The following is a 20757-nucleotide window of genomic DNA, read 5'->3' as shown; positions in this document are numbered from 1 at the left end:
CACAGAGCATACTTGCACATGTTTCTATACACACTGGCGTGTGAAGTTAAATGGAATAAGGAGAGTATCACTGTTAGTGCCTTGCCTGGCAAAAAAAAGAGGGTTGGAACAGAATTTAACTCACAAGTTAAAAATGTCTCTGAACATAATCCTTCATCCTTCTCCCCCTTTACAATTCTGTTAACCAAGAATTGTTCATACTTTTGGGTTTTCTTTATAGGAAACAGGGCAAAACCTGCCTGGCACTGGGCTGCCTGTGGAACTTTCTATAGCACCCATCTTGCCAGGAGCTGTTGGTAGTGCCCCATTGTTTTTTCATCCATGTTCTTCTTAGAAGGTGGTGGCTGGAGCTGACTGTTGATTGCTGACTCTGTGGTCTCAGGAATGCTAAGTGTAGTGGCATTGCCCTCTACTTCCTGGGAGCACTTAAATTGGTGTTGTTTGTCTAAGATAGTATCAATGTTTTATCATTTCTTAAATAGCTATTAATAAAACACTGATGCTATCTTAGTGGTGCTGATCCAATTTAACCCTATCATGGGTTGAACTATGTCTCCCAAAAAAGCTATGTGAAGTTCTTCTACACACCTGTCCTTCAGAATGTGACCTCACTTGGAAATAAGGTCTTTGCAGGTGTGATCAAAGTAAGATGAGATCATTAGGTGGGCCTTAATCCGATAGGACTGGTGTCCTGATAAGAAGGGGAAACTGAACAGAGACAGACAACACAGGGAAGACCAGGCTGGAGCGTGCAGCTGTAGGTCAGCGAATGTCTGGGTTTCAGAGGCAGCACGGCCCTGCTGACACCGTGATGTCAGACTTCCAGCCTCCCAAACTGTGAGACATTTCTGTTTTCTAAGCCACCCGGCTGTGGTACTCTGCTACAGCAGCCCTGGCATACCGATACAAACCCCAATCTTATTTTTCTGAAACTGATTTTTTCAATCTAAAAGTAATCCTTTGCACTTAACCTTGATTTTGTCTTACTTTGGGGGACCTATTTCTAGCTGTCACAATCACCAAAGGTAACGACTCTGTAACTTACCTCTCTGGATCTCAGTGTATTCATCTAGGAAGTGGGGATAATGAGTACACCTGGCTTTCTGAGGGTTATAAGACCATATAGGTAAAGCCTGGGTAAACTTTAAAATAGGATGTAAATGTCATTTTAGTTCTGTCCTCCATCTTATCTGCTATATTCTTCAGCCTTATGACATCCTAAAATTTGATTGGCATGCCTCCAGTTTCTCTATTAAGACATGTATAAAAATATTGGTTAGGACAGGGTCAGGCCCAGAGCCCTCTGACCTGCCTCTACAGCAGCCCTCTCGCAAAGGGGACAATGGGTCCCACCCAGTACTCTTTGGGGGTATTATCACTGAGAATTAATTAACCAGCCACGGTCACTTTTTTCATCTTGCTTATGAGGATGATATCAGAGATTCTTTCCATTGCTTTCCTTTTTTCTTTTTATAAAGATATAAAATACCTGCAGCATTTCTCTGTTAGAAATGAAGTTAATTAGCTCTAAGTGATTACCGTCCCCCCCCCAAATGTCCATAAACTATCATCTCATTAAAAACTCCTAGAGACTTGCTTTAACAACATCCACCTCCAAGTATCCCAAATCCACATTTTCCCCATTTCTAAACACTGGGAGACTATTGGCCTGTCTCCTACAGTTTGGTCTCACTGCTCTATCCCCTCATGTCCAAATGACTGCATAATAGGCACAGCAGAGTTTTCAGTAACCTGAGATGTAATTCACCTGGGTCTCCACTAGAATCACCTGGGGGAGCTTTAGACAATTGCGATGCTGGTTCCACTTCAGAGATTGTTTAAGCAAGAGACTGACTGACTTTATAAATGTTGCCAACTAATTCAATTAAAAAAGTGGTCCCCTGGCTGAATGGGTCTCACAGTCCTCCAGTTTGGGGCCTTTATGCTATTCTATTTAAAAGGTGTTTATTACACATTTTAGGGGAGATGAAAACGAAGACTCATTTGTTCTTTGAGCACAAATGATTAGCTTCATGGCAGTTAAAAATGGAAAGCCGCTCAGTTCTGGCCATTCCTGGGTCCAAAGGAGGGGGTCCTGGCAGGCCAGATTTGGTCCATGGGCTGTAGTTTGCCGACCTCCATCCCAGAGAATGACTCCAGGGCTTCCACGAACCTTGCAAACAAGTGTGTTCTGTGTGTAGACATACTTGGATTTTCCTGGAGAGTGTACTGTATCAGCTTCCCAAAGGGGGTTAGTAACTCCACTGCTAAGAACCAGGGATTTAAACATTTCCCTTACTAAAAGCCTGACTTTCTTATTGTACTCAGAGAGTACAATAACTCTCTCTGAGGAAACCACATAGAGAAGCCAGCCCTGAGAAGTATTTTCAGGACCTGAAATGTCCCTTTGGCTTAAGTCTTTCAGACCACGGGGGTCCCCAGCACAGCACATCCCCTCTGGCCCCAGCAACCACACGGTGCTCTGCGGGGAAGGCTGGAGTGTCCCAGATGACAATGGCTGAGAATGTCCCCCAGATGCAGACTGTGCATGTAGGCTCTTTCCAGAGGTATCATCTAAGTGCAGGTGAAGGTGGGGCGCAGTGGCTCACGCCTGTAATCCTAGCACTCTGGGAGGCCGAGGCGGGCGGATTGCTCCAGGTCAGGAGTTCGAAACCAGCCTGAGCAAGAGTGAGACCCCCCGTCTCTACTATAAATAGAAAGAAATTAATTGGCCAACTGATATATATAGGAAAAATTAGCTGGGCATGGTGGAGCATGCCTGTAGTCCCAGCTACTTGGGAGGCTGAGGCAGGATTGCTTGAACCCAGGAGTTTGAGGTTGCTGTGAGCTAGGCTGACGCCATGGCACTTACTCTAGCCTGGGCAACAGAGTGAGACTCTGTCTCAAAAAAAAAAAAACAAAAAAAAAAAACAACGTGCAGGTGAAGACCATTATCTCAAAGCATTAGCCCCAAACACATTATTGCTCCATTCTTTCTAAGGAGGGAGGCATTTCTGGGCAGTTCTGAAGGGTGGTGCTTATTCCTGTTCCTCAGACCCTCCCAGGCCCACCGGGCCCACACACATGCACAGCTTTGGCTGCGACACCAGTTGACTCTAAAATTTGGTAACAAAGACAGAAAGCACAAGTTCCAGCTAGGAGGCATTTGGGGCTACATGATCACAGCGAGTCCACGTTGTCCACAGTGCACACTGGCCCTGTGGAGATCCAGTCTGGGGCTTTTACGTGGCCTGGAGCTGTCTCTATGTGGCCCAAGAGTCTTGGCTCCCAGCGAGGCTGGCAGCGCTGGGGGTGAGGAGGGCCTAGGGCGTCTGTCTCCAGCAGTGCCCAGCTCAGCCCAGGCTGGCAGGCTCTGGCTAACTGGAGACCCTGGGAGTCCCCAGGGGACAGCAGAAAGCAATGGGCTTCTCTCTGCAGTGGAGCCCACTACCCCTCCAAGAGCAGAAGTGAGAGTGTGAGAGGGCTTGGTTTCCTCTCAAACTCTGCAAACGGGCTCTGAAACTGCTCCTGAGGCTACAAAAGAGAACGGTCTGGTGCTGCCATGTGGGAAAGGAAATGTCCCTTTCTGGGAGAACCACCCCCAAGCCAGGCTAGTCTCCATCCTGCACCTTGACACCCCCTGCCCCCTTCTCTTTCCTGGCACTTGGGTAATGAGGGATAAATGATGGCTCAGGTAGGTGCTGGCTTGTCCACTAGACTGGAGCTCCACACGGACACCTACCTTGTAGTTCCAGTGCCAGGGCAGTGCCTGTTCAGCTTCAGGTGGAAAAAATATCAAAGCTCGTAGACAAAGACTTTGCCAGGTGCTGTCACTGCACAAAGTGCCTTAAACGCCTGACTCTTGTAACCCGCACACCCACCCTACAGGGAGGCGATGCAGCCGCAGCCCCATTGCAAAGACGGGGAAACAGGCTCGGAGGCGATAAACAGCTTCCCCAAGGTATGCACAGGCCCAGCGAGGGGTGGGGTGAGGACCTGAGCTGAGCTTGCTCTGACCCCGAGGCCTGTGTCCCTGGCGTGTGCCATCCTGCCTCCCACTGTGAACTGCTGGGAGGCATCGATGCGGCCACCTGTGCTAAGGCACAAAGCACTGTGCCCAGCACAAGGCACCAGTTCAGTGGTTTCTGTCAATAGCGGGCTGCTGTGCTAAAAACAAACAAGTGCATCCTTCCATGTACCCCTCATGGTGCCTGAGGCCACCAACTCCACTAAACCTTTTGGGGTCATTTCTCAGACACCAGGGGTGAAGAGGGGCATAGCCCTTTGACATTGTGTATTATGGCCAACAGTAAGAAATATATTTTATTTATAACCTAGTGCGCCAGCCCCAGGAAAAGTGTAGCCAGCTGTACTTTGTCTCCACTCTATGTGATGCATTCGGTGTGCTAGGCTATATTCCATTCTCTTGTTTCTATTCTGTCCTATCTTATCCATCAGCTTTTTTTGTTTTTTGCACCTGATTCACTAAATTGATTTTACAACCCACTAAAGGGAGACCTCAGGGTGCCCGAGACTAAACATGACGCAGAAAATGCTATGTGGATTTCCAGGAATCAAAAGCGTGGGAGGAGACAGCACCCTGCCTGCCAGGGCTCGCCTGGGGCCTGCACTTGCTGGCGAGGCTCTCAAGTGAGCTGGCCCCACCATAGCAGGGCGAGGGGGCTGGACCAAGCCTGGCGATGCATCTTGTGCCCGTGTCCCCAGCCGGGAGCGGGCAGGCAAACAGTGGCGACCTGGACTCACTCTGCTTCTAACCGGGGGCCCTTTTTCATTTATCATCTACTTTTCAAAACAGTGTCATTGTCAACAGCTGTTAGAGTTTAGCTATTCCAGGGATATTTTTGGTGCCCAAAGAAGAAACTTTTCCAATCTGGTCCTGGCAAAGTCCATGTTCCTACATGTACCCATCTCTCCCCCGCTTATTTATGAAAATGTTCCAAATAGAGTTGTCCTGGCCCAGGATTTATTATTGCACTGCCTGTTGGCTTTGAAACGGGAACTATTAATATAAACATTCTAATATGTGACTTGCAAGTCAAGATGAGGTCACCCTCCTCCTCTCACCATTCAATAATAATTTCAGCTCTCCTTATGCAGGGTCTTATGACCTCAAATTCCCAAGCATATACTGGAATTGATCTTGAGCCATAAAGAATAAGAAAATAATTTAAAGATGGAGCTGGAAAAATATTATAGGTCTACAGAATTCATTCACTCATTCCACAAATATAGATTGAATGCCTACTATGTGCTGGGAATTGTTCTAAGTGCTGGGACACACCTGTGAACAAAACAGATATGACTCCCCCCCTTGATAGATGAACTATGCATTGCAAATTGTTGACCTTAGATGAGGGACACACGAGGATTCATGAAACGGTTCTCTATACTTTTGTATGTGTACGAAATTTTCCTTAATAAAAAGTTAAAAATTTAAGTCCCAAATCTCAAAAACATAATGCTGAGTGAAAGAAGCCAGACACAAAAAGTGCATGTTCTGTGGCTCCATTTACATGAAACTCTGGCAAAGACAAGTCTAATCTCCAGTGACAGAAAGCAGAACAGGGTTGCCTGGGGCTAAGGGCACCAGGGAACTTTTGGGGAGGATGTAGATGTTGTATATATTCGTTGTACTGGAGGTTATATGGGTAGATACATTTTTAAAATGTATCAAAATGTACACTTTAAATGGGTGCATTTTACTCTACATAAATTTTATTGGAATAAATTTGATTAAAAAACCCTGCAAATCTCCACCTTCATGGTGCATGTTGACGCGACTGAGGATGGAATCAATCTTAGGGATTACTTAATTCCCTCATTTTACAAGAAAGAAGTAGAGAGAGTCAGTGACATGCTCAGGGTCTCAGAGATTGTGACAGCAGGTACAGCACCCAGCTCTGTCCAGCCTTTCCCCTTAGCTCTCGGCCTGTGAGACAGGCTGGGTGTTTAACTCTGGAATGCCATATTTTGAGGTGACTATATTCTCAATTTGGTAGAACACCCCCACACCAGGTAGGCTGAATCTACCATGCCTCCCCAGAAAGGCTGCGGGTCCTGCTGCTGCGAGAACTAGCTGAGATGCCCGCTGCTGCGGCAGGAGGAAGGAGTCCGGCTAAAGCCCCAAGTCAAGGTCTGGTTTATTTCCTAAGTCATCTCAGTTGATAAGCTCCACTCTGGAGGGCTTATCTTCCCATCTCCCTACTTAGAGCAAGTAGATTTCATATTTCACTGGCCCAGTCATTTCTGGTCCCTCTTCCATGCTCAGCTGGGCTCACACACCTTAAGTTCTCCCAACATGCAAGCTCTGCACTCCAAGACGACCTCCTTTGAGGTGCAGTAGGTCCCAGAACATGCAGGGTGGGTGGTCACAGCTAAGTGGCCAGGCCTTCTCCCTTTGAAGAGACTGAGGTTGATGTGGAACCTTAAGGGATCTTCACAAACCCAATATGCATTTGTTAAATCCAAGAATCCTAAAATAATGTTTGAAGTTCAGTGTAGAACAAATCTAATTCTGTAACTGCCCCCTCCCCTCGAGCGCAAATAATGGGAAATAAACAGGGCACTAGGCCCCCCAAATGCTAACCTGGATTCCCCAGAGCTTCTTTCCTCCATGATAGGTGTGCCCTTGGAGATCTAAGGCCCTAAACTTGGAGGTTGATGTGGGCAGGGAACACTGTCAGCTTGAAAAATGCCCCTTGGGGCTTGTACCCTTCCAACAGCAAATGCTGGCTGGAGGCTGAGCCCCTCTAGGGGGAAGCCTTGAGGCTCTGCCTGCCCTAACTTCAACACACGTGAACCAGGCTCTGACCACTGACCCTCTGTTCATGGCTGCTGGACCATCCTTTAGCACTGTCGCAGAGAGGGACGGGACAGCCCTGGATGGGTGTTCTGCAAGACCAGGGGTGGGAAGTGGCCTGACACAGATCCAGGCCCCAGGAGCCACCCCTCCCAGGCTGTTTGGGGTGGGGGTGGGGGCTTCGTCTTCACGACATCGCTCCCCCTCTGGCCTCTAACCTTGAGAGGCAAAGCTCAAAACTCCTCTTCCAAATGAGCACCCTGCTAGGAGCCAGGTCCTGGACTTGACCCTACTGCTTATTATTCCTCAAGCATCTCGTGTTCCCAAGTGAGTCTTCTCCTGCCATCTGAGCTTCTCAAGGTGGAGATGTTAGGGTGGTAGCAAGGGATTCCTTCCTTGTTGTCAACCTTCCCCTCCAGGGCTCCACAGAGGGCACAGAGTATATGCTCAATAAATCCCTGTATTGGAACTGATCTGGATCCTGCCTTTCCCTTTCTCCCTTCCTACCCTTCCTAGCTTTCTCTGCCAAGGCCCAGCTCCTCTGGGAAACCTCCCCTGATTTATTCAGCTCTCCCCTCCTTCCATCAGGCATGGCCTAGCAAGTCTTCCCACACTCCTAGGTGGGCTGTGCTACTCCAAGTGCTGGTGGGGCAGCGAGGAAATGAAGTTCAACAAACAGAGGTTTGATGAACCCGGGAAGGCCTGGCCCAACCTAACAGCCATTAAGTCTCAAAGGAAAACTCAGGAGTTATAGAAATGCCCCACCGAGCCCAGGCCAGCCCACCCCAGGGCTCAAACTCCTCCCTGGGTGGAGGTGGGGATGGGGGCTCTGAAATGTCTTGTCAGTCAGTGCTCCTGCCCCAGGCCACAGGAGTGCTCCAGCCGTCAGAATTCTCCGACAGCAAAATCTCTTGTGCAGGGTCAAAGCTTCTCCACTGAGGCTGTTTAGCTCAGAAATATTTGGGACCCTGCTGTGCTGGAACCGGGTGTTGGGGACCACTGCCATTTCAGGGCTGGGGCACTGACCGCTTCGCACTGAGAATGAAGGCAGGAAATGTAAAGGTGGTGCACAAGTTCATAGAATAAAAGGGGAACTGATGACTTGGTGAAACTTGGGGTGCCACCCTGAGAAGCAAAGAGGCCGGGGGATGCTAGCACCTGGGGTGAGGCATGCTCTCGCAGCACCTCCCTCCTCCTGTACTCCCCCAGCTCCAACCAGTGGCTGTGCTAGAATGACATCTCTTCACCCTCCCCTGCGGACTCTGCACTGTGCTCCTAACCAGACGCCCTTCTGCCCTGTAACAGCTGGTGGCCGGCTGGATGGTGCATCTCCTTGTCTGAACTCTGGCCCCTCTGTGCCTTGGGAACAGGAGTTTTATCTAGTCCGGCCTCCCTCAGCCTCCGATCCCCTGCTGCTCCCCTCACTGTCAGCACCCACACCACCCAAGCGCTCAGTGGATATCAGGCACTGTGCTAAGCATTTCACATAATTACGTTTGTTTACTCTTCACAGCAACCCTGAGTGGTACACACGTGTTATCCCCATTCTATGGATCAGCAGACTGACGCTTAGAGAGGTGAGGACTTTCCCCAGATCCCACAGCCCAAGTTGGACCCTGGTTGCATCTGATTCCAAAGTCCAGCCTCCAAATGCCATACCACCTCCTGCAATCCTTAACTCTTGCTTCTTGGAGTCTTGGGATGAGTCTTACCAGGCTGGGGTGGGGGGTGGTGAATGCAGGGAGAGGAACTAAAATGTACTGAGAGTCCACAGTGCACAAAGGAGCTCAGGTTTGTGACCTAACGCTGTTTGAATTCTAAGAGGGAGGTTGTCTCATCCCATTTTACAGATAAGGAGCTTGGGGCTCAAGGAGCTGGGGTGAGGTGGCTTCTCAGCATCACGTGGCGATCCTGTGATAACAGTTTTATTCCCACCCACGTCTCTCTGAAGTCAAAGCCAGTATCTTGTCCACTGTGCCATGCTGTCACCTGAGTCAACTACCAAAAACATATTTCTGGACTTTTCCAATGTCCTCCACCTCCGGGCCAGAGCCCTGGCTGTGGGAAGGATCTTGTGGCCTGTTGAATGATGAGGGCTCCCCCTCCGGGACGGACACCGTCCTGGGGCATGTCCTCAGGAAGGGCCACAGGACCCGGCCTCGCTCATGCCCCGGCTCTGCCAGGATGGAGGATGAGGATGGCACCTAATGGACCTCTGCCCCGTGCTCTCAGGTGGTCCCTGGGCAGGTGGGCTGGCTGTGGGGGAAGGGGCTGCCTGTTCGGCAGGGCTCCTCCTCAGGCTGCTAAGTTGGTGAGGTGTGAGGGTCTCGAGCCCACTTCCCAGGTTTTCTGTCAGCACAGCCCGGTCATGCAGGAGCATGCAGGAGAGGCCTCCCTCGGGGTCCCGCCATGCTGCGCGGATGGCTGGATGGAAACGGATCATGAGGTTGGAAGGGGCCTCTGTGTCACCGGGCCTGAGGGCTCACCTACCTGGAGAGACTCCCCACTCTGGAGGCCTTACCTTAAAGAGGGACATTCACACTGAAGCAAACTTGAAAAGAGAGAACACGTACACAAGAGAAGTTTACTCGGCCAGCATTTCCCTCGTTGCCTCTGGCTCCCACTGAGGGCAGCTAGGTTCCTGGGGAGGCAAGTCTCCCCCTCCTACACTGGCTTCCCCCCGTTATGGCGCTGAAGCCCTGGGAGCCAGAATCTCAGAGCCGGGCGCGTTTGGAGGCAGGGACGGGCACACAGGAGGGAAGCCAGCAGGGAGCAGAACATCCCCAAGGTCTCCCAGGTCAGATGCTGCCCTTCAACCACACTGAACATATCACTCTGCCCCCTACGGCCGGTCCCCAAAGAAGGCAAGCCCACTGTAACACAGACGCTGAATGTGCTTTTGTTGGCAATTAGATAATGCCACCATCTAGGGACAGAATCTTCAATGGAACAGACCAGTCAATTGTACGCGTGGAGATTTTCTCTGGTATCAAGGGCTTTGGCTCCAGCTGGCTTTCCTACTCCCCGCCAGTCCCACTGCCGGGGGCCCTCACACCAAACATCCCCGCCACCATGTGCCCTTACCCTGAAGCAAGCCACCCCCCTAAAATTGACTTGAGTCCATAACGGTGCAAAGTCTTTGGCTTGGTGTTGATGACATTTCACTGGCCCCAAATCAGCTGAGTATGTGGGTGGACAGAGGGTAGACAGGAGGAACACCGAAAAGCAAGTGGGAGGAGGGAGAATACCTAAGAGAGCTGGGAGGACCAACGAGAGGAAACTCTCCACACTGAAGCAGGGCCTGCTGGAAACCATGCCGAGCGGCATTAGCACAAAGTGGTGTTGACCTAAACTCAGGAAACTCGGTGAGACTAATGACAGCGAAGGAGTCAGGGCAGGGGTTAGGCAGGCAGGCTTAGGAGCCTGGGGACAGAAACCTCAGTTTAGCAAACATCTCAAGAAGGCGAAAGCCTGCAGGGGATGGCAGCCAATTGAGGTATGTGATGGAACATGACCAAAGGCCAAATTCCAGCTAGGAATCTGGACAATCTCCTTGGCGATATCTCCAGGGGGGCGAGCCTCCTGTGGAGGGGACGGAAGTCAGGCCCACCAGCTGTTCTGCTGCCTCATGCTGAGCCTCTGCTGTGGAAGGGGGGTGGACTAGGGACCCCCAGCCTGCAGCCAAGCCACCCTGGGCAGGCTCTGCCACAGAAGGGCTCTGGAGAAACACGCCACTGCGTCTCCACTCTGTTAGTCCTAGCCTGGGTGACATGACCGATCTTAACCTCACCTCCAGCGCCTACCACCTGACAAAACCAATTCCTCCCTGAGTCAGACAGGCATGACACCTCCGGGCTATGCAGATTCAGTGCAGTCAGCAGGTCCCTGGGGATTGGTGGCTTTCTGGTGTGATGCTAACAGGACATGGCTCAGGAGGTGGTGGAGCTGGCCCAAGACACAGCAACCCTGCAGCTCCCGCCCAGGCCCCACATGTTGGGCAGAATCGCCCTGGAGGTCTTCAGTCTCACCAGATTAGGGGCACCTGTGCATCTGGTTTCCTTGCTCATTTAAACACAAGCCCAATATCTCCTTGAAGCCACCACCAAATCGTAAAGCTGATGATGTTTGCTCATAGATTTGATCCTTTCCCTTCTCACAGTGTTTGTCCCTTGACTCAGAGTCTGTCACTAAGATACAGGATCTGAGAACCTCACACCATCCTTGGCTGCTTGTGACCCACTATCCTGGCTGCTGCTTCTCAGTGTTGGGCTCCAAATCAGCTTTCCCTCCTCCTCCTGCCTATCTAAGCCCTTTCTTTCCCAGCTGTCCTAGGAAGGCATCTGATACATCCTCAAAGCATTGACACCTTAAGCCCAAGGAACACCTTGCCTGTCTTGTGATGGAGCCCTTTGCTTCCCAGTGTCTCTCTAATGATCTCCTATGGGTGACAATCTATTTTGCCTATCGTCAAGCTGACTCTGCTTACAGATAGTAGAGCTGTCCTCACTGCTGTTATCTGAGCTATGCAGGCACCCACATCCCTGGAGTTAACCCTGAATTGGTTAGAGAGGGGTGAGTTTTCCCATTAGTGTTTTGTTTTATTTTATTTTTGGAGACAGAGTCTTGCTCTGTCACCTAGGCTGGAGTGCAGTGGTGTGATCATAGCTCGCCATAGCCTTGAACTCCTGGGCTCGAGCAATCTCCTGCCTTAGCCACCCAAGTAGCCGGGACTACAGGTGTGTGACACCATGCCCAGCTAATTTTTTTCTTTTTCTTTAGAGACAGGGTCTCACTATGTTGCCCAGGTTGGTCTCTAATTCCTGGGCTCAAGCGATCCTCCTGCCTGAGCCTCCCAAGTAGCTGGGACTACAGGCATAAGCTACCATGCCTGGCTTCCCATTAGTTTGCAAGGCTATCTGACATGAGAAATACAGTATGTTCATCACTGCAGTGGGCTTTAATCCAACTTCAAATACATTTCTGCTACACATAAGCCCACAGATGACTCAGACTGGTGCCACTGACATTTTTCAGAAAACAGCTTTCAGCATAGGGACAGATTTGGGACACTTTTCCAATCTGCTAACCACATGTGGAATATTCTTTTCTTTTCCAATTTTGATATTTTTCCTGAGAAAAATCTCTAGTCCCACAGATGTAAATGTGATCACACATTTAAATAACTTGAATAAGTCATTAAAGACCTATAGCTGAGAACGTGCTAAGGATTAACATTACTCAGCTCAGAGTGGGACCAGAAACACCTCTTGCACAATGTCAGTTTTCCATTTTATCTTTCCTTTTTCCAGATGTTCTAATTTTCTCCTCCCAACTGAATTCAAACCAACCTAATGAATGCCCTCTCCCCTGACCACCCCACAGCATCGAGGTTAATTCTGAAGGTCCGGGGAGGTGGGGAGAGTAGGAACATGCACAGGAGATGATTTCCAAGGTCATGATGAAGTCAGTCTATAGGAAATCTGACTAGGACAGTTTTGAAATTAGTGGGAGCTCCTGGGTGGCCCCGTCCTCTCTCTTTGTTCCTGAGAGCCTACTTGAGCCCCTGGCAATGGACATGAGCAGGGTCCTGGCCTCTGGTCCCAGGTGAGGGCCTCTCCAGAGGCCAAGGAAGGAAAGCATGAATGCCTTGTGTTTCAGGTGTCCAGGTAGCAGTGGGGTCCCACCTGACCCCCTGGTGGACTGACCCCCGACCCAGGGATGTACTTCCTCCTGCTGGTTCTCAGGGCCATCTTGCACCCCTGCCCACAGGAGCACCTTCACTCCTGCCAGGGACAGCATTACGGGGGCCCCCCGTCTGCCTGGGCTGAGGTGAAGCCTGCATGTTAGTGGAGTTGGTTGCTGCTGGCCGGCCTCCCTCCCCATTCATTCTTCCCTCTTTTCCTCTCTCCTGTGTCCAAGTTCTTCCCCATCCCTCAGGGCCTCACCTGCTCACCTCATGCCTATTCTCTGAGGCCCTTCCTCATTCTTCCCACACTCTGTGGGGAAGCCCATGGAGGTACTGCTCAAACCGGGACTCCTCTCAGAAGGTCTGCACTTCCGTTTGGCTCAAAGTCTCACACTAAAGGTTGGAAGCCCCACTGAGGAATTCCTGGTTTCTGTTCATTGGGCCTGGATTCTCTACTTGGACCTACTTCTCATTTTTTTTTTTTTGGGTTGATGAACTTAGATTAAACAGAAATTAAAATTCACCCTCACATCAGAGCCTGTAGTTTCTCTTCCCCTTCTGCTAGGCTTCTGGCATCCCAACTCTCCCATTTTGCTGGGGGCACAGCTAATCCTGTCCCAAAAGGCCAGAGACCCTCGGCCATTGGGCAGCCTGGCACATACATGCAGGGATCCCTGTGGGTGGGCAGCAGGGGACAATGGCCTGAGGAGCTTGGGCCCCAAACCCTCCAATCTACCAAACCCACAGCATGGGCTCAGCATGGTGGCCTGGAGCTGTGGTGGGGGTGGGCTGGAGTGGAGGTGACGCTGACAAAGAAAGAAGGTGAACATAAATCTAACCTGTCCCAGGGTGTGTGCTGTCTAGTGAAAACCATGAAGACCAAAGGAGGAAGCACATGAGGAACGGAGACAGGACTAGCGTCCAGAGACAGTCAACCCCACCTGCTCAAGTGTGGCTGAGGTCTGGACCACACCTGCCCACTGAGAGCTGCTCTCCCCAAGCCCTCTGTGGAACATTCCTAAGAATTCCCTTGTTGTCCATAATGGCTCCCCAGAAAACCTTTCCGAATAGAATGGAATTCTCCTCTGATGGTTTACAAAGCACAGGAGGGTCTTTTCTGTACTTGGAGGTGGGGAGAGAGGGCTCATCTGACAGAATGCCAATGACCACAGCTGGCCAGATGATCTCAGGTGTTCCCTGCCTGGGATCCCAGCCCCACAGCCCTGCGGCTCCTGCCCAGTCAACTCTTGTATTACACAGTCCCCTTCCACTCCCCATAAGCCTGCCAGATGGCTACCCTGATTTTCAGGCTGAATAACAGATTGCCTCCTTGGGTTACAAAGCAACAGAATTAAGATAAACATACACACTCTAACTTTAGGGAGTACACCATGACCTTCTCCCCACTCCAGCAGAAGGCCACCGCCAAGACATGGTCTTTGTTCTATCAATCCCAGATTTCAGTTCTATTCCTCTTTTCAGGCTCTGAGCTTCAAATACCCTTTACGTTAGGTTATTAAGTATGAAATGTCTGATTTCCTTAAGCACTAAGTTTGATAGTTGATATCTTTGACATTTCACTTTGACACTTCTTGTTTTATGTTTATTGTGAAGGTACATGCTCAGTCTTTCAAACATACATTCTGGCTTTTGATTTATCTTTCAAAAATTTTTTAAGCACAATTTTTGTGATACAATAGATAAGTCAAAAATTCATTATTTTCAAATATGAGTTCCATCATGGAATGAATGCAATGCAGACAGCATGAAATATCAATGAGGTGTTTTAGAAGGATGTGGCTAATGAACACATAGTACATCGATGGTTTGGGAAGTTCCATTTTGGTGATTTTAATCTTGAAAATGAGCCATGTGGATGACCTGAGACCAAAGTGGATAATGATGAGCTGAAAGCTGTAGTGGAAGTGAATCCATCTCAACCTATGCATGAATTAGCAGCAAGGTTTGATGTTACTATTGCAACAATATTGGACCATTTGAAACAAATTAGTAAGGTAAAGGAGCTGGATAGATGGGTTCCCCATGAACTAAATGAGCGTCAGCAGAGTTGTCTTGAAGCTTGCCTTTCTTTGTTGCCACAACATAAAGGCAAACCGTTTCTATACTGTATTGTTACATGTGATGAAAAATGGACCTTTTGGTCAATTGCAAATATTCAGCACAATGGTTGGATAAAGACGAAGTGCTGAAACACAGTCCAAAACCGAATAGTCATCAAAAAAAGCTCATAGTGTCTGTTTGGTGGTCCAGCGCTGGTAGTATCCACTACAGGTTCATGAAACCAGGTCAGTCAATTACAGTGGATGTCTACTGCACCCAATTGGATGAAATGATAAGGATGCTTATGACTAAGTGGCCATGACTGGTCAACAGAGACAGGCCAATCCTCTTGCAAGACAAGGCTTGATCCCATGTTGCACAAACAACACTGCTCAAACTACAGCAGCTGGCCTTGGACATTCTCTGTCATCCACCATATTCACCCGACCTTGCACCAACTGGCTACCACTCCTTCTAGGCTATGGACCACTTCTTGCAAGGAAAAATATTCAATCCTCAACAAGCTGTGGAAAATGCCTTTGGCGATTTCATCACTATTCACTCTCTCGGCTTCTTTGCTGCTGGCATAAGCAAGTTACTGTTAAGATGGCAAAGCTGTGTCAATAGTTTAGGCGTGTACTTTGATCGTATTGCTTCCTGTTTGAGATACAATAAACTACACTTCTGATTTGAAATCGGACATTTCATACGTAATGACCTAATAATGCCCTCCCTCCAGTGGCATCACAACAGGCCCAAGAACCTGGAAGGCAGAGGGGAGAGTGGGGCGGAGACGGACAGCCCTCCGAGAGGGCCACGGAAGCGAGGTGTCCCGGAGCAGGCCTCCCAGAGGCTGCCACCAGAGCCGGCTTCCCCAGCCGCCAGTCACCGAGTCCCACCCTCACGCTCCGTGCTAGTTCCACGTAATGACCACAACTATTATTTCGATACTATTTTCCTTTAAATTGGGTCATTTAGAAAAACCCAGTTATTGATAAAGAAACCTTATTCTCTACCACACATGGCAAACTTGTATCGTTTGTAATTTTCCATTAAAATAAATAAATCTCTATTAAAACCAAAGGCTTTCTCTGTGGCCCATACAAGTCATAATCTTGGTCCCTGCTGCAGGTTACGCATGTGTGGCTGTAAATGCTTAGGGCCTAAGAGACTCTCTCTCAGGGAGAGTCTTGGTCACCTCCCGCCTTTGTCTTTTAGGCTGTAAAACATGCCCCCAGACCACTCTCCCTGGGCACATGCAGCCTGCCACACGTGCCCAGGCCCGACCCGCGGTGGGGAACGTGTGTGGGGCCCGACTTACAATTCGTGGCTTGAAGGGTGGCTTGATCTTCTTCTGCTCCAGGAGCACCCAGTCGATCTCTTTGAAGAAGGGGTGCTGCTTGATGGCGTCCTCGCCGTTCTGCGCTGCCACACAGCCCAGGCGCTTGTGAGGGTTCTTCGTCATGAACTGCAGGGACGAGGACACGAGTCAGGGTTAGTGACAACAGCCTGGCTGGCACAGGTTGTGAGGGAAAGATGGATGTTGGCAAGGGCAACGTCTTCAGCGTCACCTCCCAAGTCTGTTCTCTGTACCTTCAGGGACCTCACCCCTTGGGTTTTCTTTAACTCTGACACAGAATTTACCATGTGCCAGTCACCATCCTGAATGTAGCATGCATATTAACTCATCTCATCCTCACACAACCCTGCCAGGAACTCTTATTATCTCTATTTTATAAGTGAGATACTCGAAGCACAGAAAGGTGAATTACTTTGGCCAAGGCCACACAGCTAGTAAGGCACCCAGCTGGGATTAGAAACCTAGGCTCTTACTAACTCTCTGATCCCCTCAGCCTCTCAAGTCTTCTCATCAGGGAGACTGAGGTCTGATAAGCTCATTTACAGTGAGAGGGAAACAGTCCTTCTGGACAAGGTAGGGAAAGAGGGCAGGGCACGCACGTGAAGGTAAATCAGCAGACGTACCTCCAGCTGCTTTGTTTTTCCTGAACTGGCCTTTCTCCACTTTTTCTATATTTGAATTTGGAATCTCTACGCAAAATGCTTATGTTAGTCAAAAGTTAAAAAAAAAAAAGGCTTATTGTTTTTCAATGCTCATATGTAAAAATACCACATCGGTGTGTTGATATTTTCTTTGGTGCTAGTCATATTTTGGTTGGTGTCTTGTGATCCCTACACACCCAGGTGAACTTATTATTCTGATTAAATGAGTCAGTCCTGATGGTAAATATTCATTTAATTGAGCAGATGTATACCAATATCACCCTGAACAAAAGTGCCAGTAGGTGGGAATGGTGCTGACAGCCACCCAAAACAAAGGCGTGCATGTGTGTGAGAGACAAAGGGTTATGTTTCGCAGTGTGAAGGTTGAGTATATATATTTTAGAAAGGAACCTGAGAAGACAAACTACAACCCAAAGGAATAAATTTGTAATGGTAGAACTTCAAGCTTCATCCACAAGGCAGATTTTCTGGGACAGGGCGAGTCTCCTACTGTCTCTTGCCTGGGGCCTCGAAACCAAAGCACATGGGCCCAGGTTAAAAGCTACTGGCCTGGGAGAGCCACAGACAAGAGAATGTGGAGAGTAGATGGGAGTGAGGAATGGTCCCACAGCATTTCACTTTCCTAATCCAACCTACAAGTCAGCAAGGTGAGCCTGCTTCAAAATCTCCGGTGGCCCACACCGTAAAGTCCACATTCCTTAGTCTGGCACACAGAAACCTCTCAGACTGAACCCTGTCTACCTTGCTGGCCTTTTGCACACTTTATTCCCTCTGGTTGAACGCCCCTCTCCAGTCCCTAGACATTCTCTAGGAATCAGGCGAAATGCTGCCTCCTCTGTGAAGCCTCCCCAGATTCCATCCTCTTTTGATATCTTGGACCCCATGTTTCTTTTCTATTTAAATTGTCATTTATCTAAACATCTCTTTCCCTTGGTGAGCTGTGTGATTTGGGAATCAGTCCTATCTGCCCAGCACCTGGCTCCCACTGTACACTCAGTAAACCGTCATGACTGAGTAGGGGGCTAAAGGCTGGGCTTCAGGGCACAGTGCTGAGGAAGGGAGGCAGCAGGATGGCCACGTCCTGTTGCATAGGTTGTATACTGCATAATTGCATAATGCTATGACATAAATGGTCTTCCCTAGAGTTCTGTTCCACCTTCACATAGGCAGCAGCCCTCATAGACATGGCTCAGTGGCCAGAGTCATGGGCATCCTGGCCTAGCCTTAGAATCAAGTGACAATGTAAAGAAATGAAGTGTTTCAAGTCCAGATGAGTAGTAGACTCCTAACTTCCTCAACCTATCCTGTCCTCACTCTTTCTGGAGGGGAAGTCGCAGGGCCAGAGGTAAACACAGAGGTCTGAACATCTTAGGAAGCTACCTCGGAACCAGAGGCTCTTCTCACTTTGCCCTCACTGGCTAGTTAACATAGGCATAACCTCGAACTTCTGAGTCTCTGTAGTTCAAAGTTTTCAACCTTGGTGCTATTAACATTTGGACTGAATACTTCTTTGTCATGGGGGCTTGTCTTGTGCATTGTAGGCTGTTTAGCAACACCCCTGACCTCTACCCACTATGTGCTAGCAGCAACACTCTCCCACTTGTGACAACCGAAAATGCCTCCAGACTTTGCTGAATGCCTGGTGGCAGGGGCAAACTTGGCCCTAGTTGAGAAGCACTACTCTAGGTCCCCCAGAATGGAAGGGTTCAGCTGGGGTGGTGGCGGAGAACTCACAGGGAGGTGTGCTGGGCTGGTGTCAGGGCCTGGGGCGGTGGCCAGCTCTGCTGGGCATGGTGTTCTGGCCGCCTCGGGTGCTGGAGGTTTTCCCTCAGCTATTCAGGTGACTTGGGACAAGATGGGGCTCTGGGAATTAGAGAAGGCAAAGGTTCCCGTGTCTACCCCAGGGCAATTGCCCAGAAGAGTCCTCTGTAGAGGTTCAGAGTTGTAGCTCCAAAGTGCAAGAAGCAGAACCAATGCATAAACGTGTTGAGATATATCACCAAGTGGAGAAAGCAAGATATGCTCAGCATCCTAACATTTGTAGGAAAAAGGTGAAGAAATAAGAATTTATCTTTGTATTTGCTTGTATATATCTAAATAAAATTCTGGAATGGTATATAAAAAAGTCTAAAAACAGAGGCAGAGGGGATAGGAAACAGGCGGATGGGATCAAGAGTAAGACTGAGACCTTTCACTGTATTCCATTTTATGCTTTGTGCTTTTTAAAAAAGCATATGTATAAATAAGCAAGCAAATAATTTAATATATAAAGCCTTAATATATAAACTGGACAAAAAAGTATTACATTTGAAAAATTGGATAAACTAGTCCCCCAAGCAAGATTCCTTCCCACTGGGTGATGTGCCCTTTCTAAAAAAGGCTCTGCTTCCCTGTAGGAAAGGAAAACGGAAGATGTGGGGGGAAAGTCAGGCCAAAAGAGCCACTGTGGAGTACTGAGAGCCTGGCCTTGCAACTGCCCAGTGCTTGTCTATTAATGTCCCTTTTCTCCTCTGGACATCCGTTAGTCTCTTCTCTGCACCAATCGCTGTGATGAGTGACAAAAGACATGCTCCCTGCCCTCATGGGGCATGCAGAAAAGGAAGGGAGGCCAAGAAGAAACATAATTAGGCCAGAGAAGCAATTAATCGAGGTGGTGATGAAGGGCAGGAGGGAAGCGCAGCAGGCTCTGAAGGTGCAATGGGAGACGCCCCTCTTGGGCAGGAAACTTGGCTGTTCCCTGGGGAAGCAACATACAGGCTGGCACCAGAGGAGGAGCAAGAAGTACCCAGGCAAAAAGGGGAAGGCGGAGAGTGGTCAGGGAAAAGGAACACCAGGGACGTGCATTCTAGCACCTGGACTCTGGCCAGCGTGGCTGGAGCCCAGCAGACCAGTGGGGACAGCTGAGGGGTAGACAGGGCCCCACATAGGACCTTGGAGGCTACATGGGTGTGTATCTAAGCACAGTGTGTACTCCTCGATGAGTTTAAGTAGGGCACAGGGCGTGAGATGGTCAGACTGGGATCACTGTGATTCTCCCATTAGGAGGCCCTGCACTTCACCAAGGGAGAGGCGGTGGTGGCTCCCGCTGGGGTAGATACGGTGGGGGGATGGAGACAGGTAACTCTACAAGGCAGGGTGACCGACGGCTGTCACACGCACCAACACTCACTCACCATCTAGCACATGCCTGGCATGTCAGAAGCACTCAATAAATAGTATTTCAATGAATCGATGAATGGGAGAAGGGAGGGAGCATGAGGAAGAAAGGGAAATAGATCAGGAAGGGAGAGAAGGAAGGAGGTGAGGGAAAGAGGGAAGGAGGGAAGACAAAAGATCTACAGAGAAGAGCGGCGTGTATTCTGATTCCGCATTTTAAAAAATACCGCGCACATGTCCCTAGACACCTACTAAATGGTCTTAGGTCTCTTAAGTCTTTTCATGTAATGACTTACGTTAATTAATTATGGCAAGTCATACTGATTTTTCACCTATAATAATGACATAAAATTTCTTTGTAAAGCACATATAATTAAGTAACTACTCAGAGTCAGTTAAAAGAACCCATAAAGCAAATAACAGTACAGAAAGCCCTGGAATATGGCAAATTTTGCGAATGTGGTAATCTGATGGGTGAAAGCAGGCAGGGCTGGAAGTCAAGGTTCCTGGGCCTTCACCCTGGTCCTGCCTCAGCCCAGTGGGTGACCGTGGGCAAAGTGGTGGGTTAAAGTCCCCACACGTCAGCTTTCACGGAGTCCAAAAGGAGTAGGCAGCACCCCTTACTGATACAGTGCGAGTTACATTGCAGAAATGGCTGTGTGGAGAAAGTATGAATGCATTTCCACACATGAGGGATCATCTGTAGGGGCAGGGACAGTCTATGACATGTCTAAGTCTTGTCCAGGCCTATCCAGGTTGGCTGTCCAGCCACAGTGATGGATGCAGGTGGGCAGTGCTCCCCAGTCCCCATCACAGGCCCCGATGAAGGCAGGCCACAGGTGGCATGCAAGGAAGGCGTGGAAGAGGCAGAGGTGATGTCAGCGCAGTTGGGTTGGTTCTGCTCCCTTTGAAATGCTGCTGGAGGACACCGATGTACACGGTGCCCCATCCCAAGCACAGGCACGCCGTCCCTTTCCCACAGGCAGAGCAAGTCACCCCAGACCCATTCTCT

The 20757-nt window shown here is 49.3% G+C and overlaps 1 protein-coding gene across 3 annotated transcripts in view; it reads right to left on the bottom strand.

The window, feature by feature from the left end:
• PRKCE (protein kinase C epsilon) overlaps nucleotides 1-20757 on the bottom strand; it is a 478538-nt gene that overhangs the window by 8527 nt on the left and 449254 nt on the right. For 2 of the 3 annotated variants that reach the window (XM_012755894.2, XM_012755903.2), the window contains one exon: nucleotides 15889-16035. In XM_012755894.2, the coding sequence (XP_012611348.1) occupies nucleotides 15889-16035 (147 nt within the window). Of the gene's footprint in view, nucleotides 1-9341; nucleotides 9372-15888; nucleotides 16036-20757 lie in introns of those variants that run through there. The other variant, XM_012755911.2, reaches the window with a different exon arrangement.

This window comes from Microcebus murinus, chromosome 3 (assembly GCF_040939455.1).
Source record: "Microcebus murinus isolate Inina chromosome 3, M.murinus_Inina_mat1.0, whole genome shotgun sequence".
Lineage (NCBI taxonomy): Eukaryota > Metazoa > Chordata > Mammalia > Primates > Cheirogaleidae > Microcebus > Microcebus murinus.
This window is presented reverse-complemented; position numbering and strand designations above follow the sequence as displayed.